The 10,380-nt window shown below is 37.4% G+C and overlaps 1 protein-coding gene across 1 annotated transcript in view; it reads left to right on the top strand.

The window, feature by feature from the left end:
• Nucleotides 1–10,380, top strand: part of hcn4 (hyperpolarization activated cyclic nucleotide-gated potassium channel 4) — a 79,677-nt gene that overhangs the window by 18,895 nt on the left and 50,402 nt on the right. The window contains exon 2 of the mRNA XM_014025547.1: nucleotides 3,634–4,057. Coding sequence (XP_013881001.1) covers nucleotides 3,634–4,057 — 424 coding nt within the window. The remainder of the gene's footprint in view (nucleotides 1–3,633; nucleotides 4,058–10,380) is intronic.

Here is a 10,380-nt window from a genome sequence, read left to right as displayed (position 1 = left end):
ATATATAACATTTCTGTAGTTTGTTGTTTTGCAGCATTAAAAAACCACTTATTTTATGTTTACAGTAGCTGCGTTTCCATTGATCATGAAAATGCGCAAATTAAAATTTCGAAAATAAATTTGCTCAATGGAAACACGTCAATTTAAAAAAAAATTTTTCCACAAAATGGTTTTGCACTAGGATGAGGTGGTTTTTCGGCCGTATCAAAATTGGTGTTTTTCACAAAACTGCAAAGGAAACACTTTTTTCGCATCAAGGGAGTCACGTGATCAACAACCGGCTGTTTCTACTGGCGAAAAAGACGATGGCGAAGAAGATAACAGGAAGTAGAAGTAGTAGTAATATCACAGGAGCAGTAAAATAAAGTAGTAAACTCACTGACTACAATTTCCCAAAAACACAGCATACGTAGCCGCTCCCAAGTAGGGGCTTGTCGTTGGAAAGCCTCCATAAAACACTCCGACGTCTCCTCTGACGATGAGCGCTAGTGTCGCGGTAGCAACATGCTATGTGTTTACATCCGTTGCCGCCATGTTTGTAATGACTTATCGCGAGAACAAACATATTCACGCATGATTTTGATAGCATTTCTTACTTAATGGAAACACCGCAGTTGCGAAACTGTTTTTCGACATTAACAGAATATCGACAAAGTTTTGCGCACATTTGCAATGGAAACGCAGCTGACTGCACATGAAGTAATAAAATTACATTAAACGTTGCATTTTGTTTGATCGAGTTTTTTAGATTTTCAGCTGTGACTGTGTAACTGTATTTCCTTTAGCCTGAGCTCTAAATGCTTTCAGGAGCTAAAATCTAAAATTAGGAAACAGCATGTTGAGGAAAATATCTTGAAATATGTTAGTATTTTTCTCCCCTCCCTGGGCTTCAGTCTTCATGTGAGCAAGCTCAGAGATGGCAAAGTTTGTCTAAATATAACTTCTGTAGACAACATGTAGGGAGGGCAGATACCCCTTTACTCTAATGTCTGTGTGTGTTTGTGGACAAGGACTGTCTCTGTCTAATACATGTTTATGTTTGCATGTGTTCTCTTTTAAACTGCAATCCTCCAGTGTTTTCTAATTAGGTGCCTTTGAAGTGTTAACAGAAATATTTCATCATTTTATTTGGACGAATGTAGAATTTATCGACAAAAAAAGTGTGCCAGAGGTTATTTTGAAATTCACTTTCTCTGGTTTCCTTTAGTTTTGCAATTGTTGTATCTTCTGATTTAGTTTAAGTTTTTTATGGTGTTTTTTTGAAGTAATATTTTGTGAAATAGTTATGAACAGTTATTTGTCATAGAGCATAATGTATGGAAAAAAGGACGAAAGTCTTTATCTAGTATTGACTAAAGGTTAGCTAAAGAGGGCCAGTTGTTTTATTGTTCTAAAACAAGGGATTTAAAAAAATGATAAGATTTAAAGTAAGTCTAAGAACATTCATATTGTTGTGCTGATGTATGCTGAGTGTATAAACCATATTTATAATAATCCTTTGATCATATCACTTGACCAGGAGTTGAGGAAGTTTATGCACTGACTGAACATGCTGATAAGGCAAACTAAACAGATGATGTCATACAAAAATGTATTGGCTCATTAGCTATTGTGATTTTCTTTCACACTTGTATGTCATTTATGAGAGATCCTTTTTATAAGCCTGAAATTAAAAAAAAGTTTCTTATTTGGTACCCTAGCCTGGATGCGTTTATTTCCCATACTTCGTGCTTCATGACCGACGTCACTGCTGATATGGTGCAAATTAATGATTTGACATCACTTAACAAATAAATGACTGGACTTTCTTTTTAAATACTTTTCCAGTTTTGTGTTTTTGATTAGTTTTTGTAACATTTCTGTTTGACATTCAGCTGATCTGCATTAATCATCATCATATTTTCTACAAAGGATTTTTTCTTCTTCTAAACACTATTTATTTATTTATTTATTTATTTATTTATTTATTTATTTATTTATTTATTTATTTATTTATTTATTTATTTATTTATTTATTTATTTATTTATTTATTTATTTGTGTGGTGGGGGTGGGGTTAACCCAGCATGTTTTAATCACATCCTTTGTCTGAACTGGATGGATTTCCGGACAGCGTGCCCCAGTAACCACCCCCTCTTCTGGTTGCTCAGAAAAGAATAAAACTGTGTTTGCATCAATCGTCTTGAGCCTGAATTTCGTCTCCCGGCTACACTTTTCCATGTCAGTGTGATTCTGTATGGCAGCAGTTCAATATAAACCCCTGAGTTATTTACTTCAACACACCATGAATGAACTATAAAATCAATAGGCATCAGCCGCTCAACAAGGAGCTAGAACAGCAGCAATTACTTGCTGTTGCTGTAGAAATGTGTTCCCTTCTTATTTCTCAGTTATTTATGTAGCATGAGTTCTTTATTTATTATGGCCCACTTTATATATTAAATTTYCCTATGTTTATATAGTCTGGTTAAATGTGAGTGGGCAAATCAGTGAAGCTCACTGGACCAGAGGGCAGAGGGCCTCATAGTGCTGATGATCCTGCATCCATCACAATACAGTCAGTTTGAATTTAGTCTTAAACTGGTAAGATAGACAAGGTCACAGTCCAGTTGTAATTCCCAGTTAAACCTCAGTGACCTATGAGTAGAAATTTACAGTTTAAACTGAAATAGATTTCATGGCAGCATATTTTCATATACAGCAGAGCAATAATGTTACTTCTACAGGATTTTAGAGGTAATATTCTGAATTCATAAAAAATATTATTTACCATGACTTTTTTTTTGTTTCCATTAAACAGTCAGAATAAGTTAAAATAGGTGGATTTTTGTTAATAAGTAAGTAGTTGATGGATAAAATACAGAAAACCTTTCCAGAGTTTGGTCATTATCAAGAATCAGTGTCTGAGGATGTTTTTTTTTATAGCAAAATGGTTTTAATGTTTACAAATCAAGAACTTGCTGCATTAGTGTTGTAAAGACTTTGTCAAAGCACAGATACAGGAAAAATCATTGATTTGCTGCATATTTGTCTCAAAATAGAAGATTTTTTTTTGATATAAAGTACACAGTATCTTGAAATCCCATAAATATTTACAATAAAAAATGTATATTGTACACAAATATATGATTGGCCTTTGAAAACACAACAGGTCTCATCTCTGATGTGCATAACGATTCTGAAACACAACAAAACTTCACAAGTTATGACTGCAGGTCATCAAGATTCAATTCAATTCATTTATTTATTCGTTTCATTTCTTTAAAAAACAACAAAATTTATGTACAATAAAAAACACAAACCACAAATAAAATGAAAGGCGACAGAAAGAAGAAAAAAAAACTTATTTCTGCGCCTTTTTTCTCAAAAAATAAATTTAAACAATAATGATCTACAAACAAAAACTAAACAAAAAAAGATCTCTTGCAGTAAAGTACAACACTTCTCAGCATGTATTTAACATTTTCATAATTAATCTGTTTGGTCTGAATTAATTCCATTGTAGAGAAATGTTTTTTTTTTAATCAAAGTGTTTACAAGACAGTGTTTTAATAAGTAAACTGTTGAAGTTCTGTCTTTTTTTTGCGCTGCTGACATCCCATCTTTTATGTTTTCCTTTGTCTTTTGAACGAAGGTTTTACTGGGATTTGACCATGTTACTGCTGATGGTCGGCAACCTCATCATCATCCCGGTGGGCATCACGTTCTTCAAGGACGAGCACACGCCGCCCTGGATTGTGTTCAACGTGGTCTCCGACACGTTCTTCCTCATGGACCTGGTCCTCAACTTCAGGACAGGCATCGTGAAGGAGGACAACACGGAGATCATCCTGGATCCGCAGCAAATTAAAATCAAGTACCTGCGGAGCTGGTTCGTGGTGGACTTCATCTCCTCCATACCCGTGGACTACATCTTCCTCATCGTGGAGACGCGCATCGACTCAGACTTTTACAAAACAGCGCGTGCTTTGCGGATTGTACGTTTTACTAAGATCCTCAGCTTGCTCCGGCTCCTGCGGCTCTCCAGGCTCATTCGTTACATCCACCAGTGGGAGGAGGTGAGAAATATCATGTTCATTACTGAAATGTTGACTGTTGCTCTGGTTCATGTAAATGATGTGAACTTTGTGTTTGAGTTAGTCAACGTATACATATGTTTACTGAAATTCAAATTGCACTTATACAGTATTATAGGATGCTAGTGCAAGCACTGTTGCTGCTTACTTTTCCTTTAACCCCCCCATGAAGGAAATATGGATCTACATAATTTCTGGCTGCATTCAGATGTGACAAAAAAAAGAGAAAAGTGAAAAAGGCTCTTTTGTTGTTCACRAGTCACCAATATGTTGATGAAGCTGGGATGTTGATTAGCGTTTTCTCTCTGCGTGCCCATCCAGAGAGCAGTGGGACCACAGACCCCAGAGAGGCGATGCTGCTGTACAAGCATGATTATAATTGCAGCAATAATTAGAAAAAGTTCCCATTGCTCTCACTGGATGGTTTGTTGTTCATTTTCAGGGGTAAAAGGTTTCGGAGTGAAGCATCAGAATCGCAGCTTGGCGTCAGTTCGAAAGACACTCCATCAGGGGACTTTTGTGTGGGCAGCGCTGTGAGGTCACACAAAGRAATGATGGAACAATTACAAGAATGAGAACTTTGTTACAAATGATGAAAAACACTTGAAAGCAACAATTAAGACAATTTAAATGACAGTCTTTTGTTTCAGACTGAAGAGCAGGGTTGTTAGGGTCTTGATAATTTTCAGATAATTAGACTGGATGATCATATTGGTCCTAGCAAGGACGCAAGACTGCATTACTGCAGCAAATTCTGAGCAAGAATATATGGATTTTAGAGACTGTAGTATATTTCTTAACCAGGAATCCATTTATCAAATGATTCCTGAATCTACTATAATAAAAAAACCTACCAAAGTTTGTTTTACACAAGTTTTTTTCAAGAAACCTCTATAACAAACACCTTCAAGTCATAAAGTTGTATTTTAGTTAATGCTAAAGAAAGAGATTTGAAGAACATTGCATTTAATGTAAAAACAAATATTTTGTGTTTACTTAAATATTTGATTTCCAAAACCATAAAAGAACCATATTTTGAACTTGCCCCAGTATTTGCCCTTTTGGCTTTATTTGGCTCTAAACAAACCACCTTTTCAAATGATAATCAGTCACTAGCAACAAATTACTAGGATTTATGAAACAATAATCAGGAAAACGGATACAAAAACAGCTCACTTGACTGTTTATTATGAACTAACTGTTCAGAGAAAGTTACACTTAACTTTTTTTTTTTGTATTGAACTGGCTAGACAGCTATCAGAAACAAAAATGCCTGTGTATATCATTACAGTAAAATCTGAACAAATTGAAATGCTAACTGATTGCCAATCAAAGCACTTAAATATGCAAAGTCACCAAAGTTGCAGGTTTTCCAAAAATTCAGCAGGCAATCTGGGTGGAACGGTAGATTGAAGTGTGAAGCGCGGTGACATTAATCATGCAGGACCTCTCTGATGACATTTCAAAAGGAGGAAAGTTCAAATCAATCACTGGGGAGGAACCCATGCCTCTTTGTGACGCCACGCAAACCTGCTGAGCTGAACGGAATATTAGGGAATAGGATTCTGGTAAAACGTGCATTTTTTATGGTGTACATAGTGAAATATTACATATTTAAATGAACAAGGAAGTTACGAAGGGCAGAGGGAACTGAAAGCCAAAAAAAGAGTAATAAATAAAGAAAAAGCTCTCTATAGCTTCTAGCCACATTCTTTTGTTTGGATATAATTAATCACCACTCAAGACTTGTGCTTTGTTTCAAAAACAATACACAAAAAAAAAGGACTGGAGGAAAACAAAGAGCTATGATTCATATTCATAGTATTAAAAGAAGAAAATACAAGGACATTATAGGACAGAGAGGACTCTTAAACTGACACAACAAAGGGAGGGACTATATAATATATTCACCATTTGCATGTTGTATCCCTGGGTGTTGCGTGTTTTTCAGACTGCGTGTGTGAAAGTTCTGATAAATGCTGGTAAGGCAGACGGAGCGAAAGGCCAGCCCTGCCTCAGCACCACAATACTCCACATGCAACCTCAGAGAAATGTCATCTGTCACCACAGAATAACTTGCTGACAAGATCTCGCCACGTGTCTGACTTTCTGACTTTATCTGTAAACATCACGCCACAAATAATATGCATGCATGTTGTCAGCATTTGCATGTTTTGGCCCACACTTCACACTGCTTTGACTTCCATCTGTTCATTAACATTAATAAACACARGGAGAAAATTATATTAGAATGCTACAGACCTGGTAATGTTTTATCAGAAGAAGTTCTTACGGAATTAGGGCAACCTTGCATTGTAACCTAAAACGCTGCGCAATTTATCAGTTTCGTCTTTAAATGCAGTTTAGTGTTGTCATTCTGAGTATCGGCTCTGCAGTGAGATGTGACTGCAGAATCCTCAACCCTGTTAAATAAATGCAAGGTAAAAAATAGCTCTGTAATAAAAAAAACAGCTTCTTTTTCTGTAATAAGTCACAGAGGGCAGGTCTTCTGGGAAGTGTTAAATGGCATTCAGAGGACTTGACTGCAAYGTTTCTAAACTTAACACAAACAGTAAGGAAATTTGTGTTTGGCAGATTATTTCTAATTTGTAACAATGCTTCTTGGCAATAAATTTTATACTGTTGGAAAGCCTGTCAATTTTTCTTTTAAATTATGCCGCATTTGTAAGGACCATGCATTTGTGGGAGGAGCAGTAGAGCTGAGTATGTGGGCTTGCGCACATGAAACGTTTGTGAAATCCTCTCTGACAGCGCCAAACAGCTTTGGTGGGCTGGATGATTGGAGTTTGAAGAAACAAGACGTGTTGGCAATTTAACAGTTTACTCATTTAACAGTAGCATGTGAAAGAACCATACACAGCCACAACAGCCTGGCACCTCCTCTTCATGCTGGTCATCAACCTGGTCACACACTGCTGTGGGATGGCATCCCGTTCTTCAACCGGCATTTGTCACAAGTCAGCCAATGTGGTTGTGTTGGCCACTCTGGCACAARCAGCACGTTCAAGCTGATCCCRCAAGTTTTCGGTGGGGATGAGGTCAGGACTGCTGGCAGGCCAATCCATCCTCTCAGTGTGTAAAAATGTGTGYGAATGGGTGAATGTCTGTAGTGTGAAGCACTTTGGGGTCTGATAGGGCTTGATAAAGAGCTATATAAGTTCAGACCATTTATCATCCACTCGCAAATTCTGGAGGTAGTCTCTGATAATCTAAACTCTGTGGGGGTGAGCGTTGTTATTTTGGAGGACAGAGTTTGTTCCCAGACTGTTGACATATAGGATTGCCAATGAGGAGTCAATCAGGAACTTGAYTGGGTGCTTCCAGAAGCTACTCAGCTCTACTGCCCATCCCACAAAAGCATGTTCCTTACAAATATGACACCATTGTTAAAGGGAAGTGAACAGTAACAGTATAAGATTTATTGCTACAATAATAAAAAAACGAATAAATTTCCTTATTTTTTGTGCTAAGTTTAGTTACAAAGTTTAAAAAAATGAATCATTTCCCTCTGCTAATAAAGTGCAGGGAAGAAAGTTTTTATTTTTAGGAACTAATGATAATTTTTTTTTCCAAAGGCGGTCAACCTAATCTTTCTCTGCTTCACATCCTCTCAGTAACAGCAGTAGGTTGTTCTGACACACCATAAATCTGTTTTATAATTCCTTTGTGACAACACGCACACACACACACATACACACAAACACACCAGACTGCACTCGGTCACAGAGTCAGYTTAGAGGAAATAACATTTCTAGGAGACATAAAGGTGCTGACTGTAATTGATGCCTTCATAACGGGGAAATGGGGGGGAATGTTATTGTCAGAGGTCACCTTAGTTTTGGTTTTAGTAAAAGCTTCTACAATAGCTCAAGGAAAACAAAATTACAGTGTTTTAGCATCTACATATGTGCATGTATKCAAAGTGTTTTTTTATTTATTGGTGAAATCTGGTCTTTGAATGGTTTAGCTGTTGATGCTGACTTTAACTGCACATCCCTGAAGCTGAGACGTGTTTGCACATAACCACAAACTGATAACGCGTCCTTGAGGACGATTCTTGATAGCTGAACAACTCCACTGAGTTCTCCCAGAAAAAGGGCAATGCTGACWGCAATTCAGAGCAGAGCTACGTGTCTGTATGAGCTGTGATGGAAGGTAGAATAAATGGAATTTAAGTCAGTCCAGTTTCCCTCAAGCAATTTTACAATCTGACTCTTTTAGCATCTTTCAAAACCTCCAGGACGATCGTTTAAATAAAGTAACATGCTGCAGCCTTCCTAATACAATTATTATTACCCCTTTTTATCCATTCTCCACTAACTCGATCTGTAGGATTTTTATGAGAAAAGCAATGTCCTGTTTTCTTATTACCTTGTCAAATCATCCAGCATGCTCTGTTTTTATATCAGCTATCATAAATTTCCTTTAATTGCCATAATTTCGTTCCAAACTCWCCAGATGTGTGTTCTTACACCCTGCATGTTGACAGAACGGTGTTTACAAACAAGGAAGTTTTAGTGGCGGTGGCTTGATGCCATTGCTAACACTGTCATGCATCACGGCGTTCAACATGGTGTGCCCACATTAGGAGACTAACACAATAACACACACATGCACACAGAGAAAACAGACTGTCATTATGCCTCTCCCCTGTCAGTTTCCTCTTGTCACTCTTCATGTGGATAAAAATAAAACTGTGACCGGATATTCTCCTCATCGGAGCTGTTGACTTGGGTGAGATTAGTCATCTCGTTACATCAGATTCAAGGCAGTGTACTAATGACTAAGCTCTAAGGGGTTTTCCTCCCATCGCGCCCCGATGCCCACAGCAGAACCATCTCAGTTGGCCAACTCAGTAAATGTTGCTTTTAGCGCAGATGGAAGAAAGTTCGTGTGACAAGACATGAAAACAAAGCTAAGCAGTGGCGATGGTGTGAGAACAAAAAGATTCTAGAAGACTGAATGGAAACTAATGATGACCAGTGTCATCGTGATGAAGCGGGAGGTTAATTTAATCCATTTCATTAAATTCACAATTAGCTGTGATGCTTCTATGTTGCTACAAGTCACATTAACAACAACACCTCCAAAACATGAAGCAGGATGGTACGGAGCTAAAACAGTGACAGCTTACCTTAACACTTAAAAAGATTTAGCATTGAAAAATAAATAAATAAATAAATAAAGTGTCATTGAAAAAAGAAAAGTAACACTGAAAAACGTATGATACGCTCATTTTATGCCACAGCTTTTTTATCCAATAAGAACAGTTTTCAATGCCACTGTAGAGTTATTTTAGTTATGATGTCACTACAAGCTGTCAAGCTTCTGAAGGCTCCTTCACAGATCTTTTGTTTTTTTTCTGCTCGTCCTCTACATCGACCTTCAGCCTGCCGATGTACGGTTCAGGTTCAAGTGCCGCTCCTCAACCACAAGTTTTCATATGATTATTATCATTATTAGCTGTAAACCAACAAGTGATTCACACTGCCTAACCTGTTTTGGTGGTGCAGGAAGTACACATAAACATCTGRAGAAACAGAACAATAAAAAGATGGGGGTCTTCCCATCATTACTCTAATCCTAAAAATAAAACAACAAAGAAATCGCCACTCTTGAGAACTTTTCATGTTAAGTTAGCTAGGGGTTAAACTGAGCTCCRATTCACATTTTTTGAAAAATAAGTAGCCAATTAGTTTATTTTAAAAGTAAAACTGAATCACTAACAATTTGTGGGGCAGGTGTGGCAGAGTCGTCGGTTCAATTCCCCATCCAGCTGTCTCAGTTGTTGTGTCCTTGGGCAAGACACTTCACCCCTAATRCCTCTGATGTGTGTTCCGTCAGTGTATGAATGTGATTGGCACTGATTAGTCTCCATAGATGATTGTACATGTTAGCTTTGTAGTGATATAATAGTGCTGTGTGAATGGGTAAATGAAGACAGATTGTAGTGTGAAGCGCTTTGAGTGTCCTGGATGGATAGAAAGGTGCTAAGTACTGTCCATTCACCATTTGTACAGCTAATAATGATAATAACTATATAAACAAGACCCTTATCTGTGGTTGAAGAGCAGTATTTGCACCTGAACTGTCCATTGGCAGACTGCAAAGATGAAGAGGACAAGTGGAAAAATGGAAGGTCTGCAAAGGAGCCTTCTGTTTAACCATGGCTCAGATGCCGGAATGGTCACCTTGCAGTGACAATGGGCCTCATGCAAGAACATGTTCGTTTTCTTATCCTTAATTTCTTTTACTTTTGTTCGTACAAAGGGTTCGTACGAACA

Source organism: Austrofundulus limnaeus, unplaced genomic scaffold (genome assembly GCF_001266775.1).
Source record: "Austrofundulus limnaeus strain Quisiro unplaced genomic scaffold, Austrofundulus_limnaeus-1.0 Scaffold483, whole genome shotgun sequence".
Lineage (NCBI taxonomy): Eukaryota > Metazoa > Chordata > Actinopteri > Cyprinodontiformes > Rivulidae > Austrofundulus > Austrofundulus limnaeus.
Note: the sequence above shows the minus strand (reverse complement) of the source record. Positions and strands in the feature narration are given on the sequence as shown.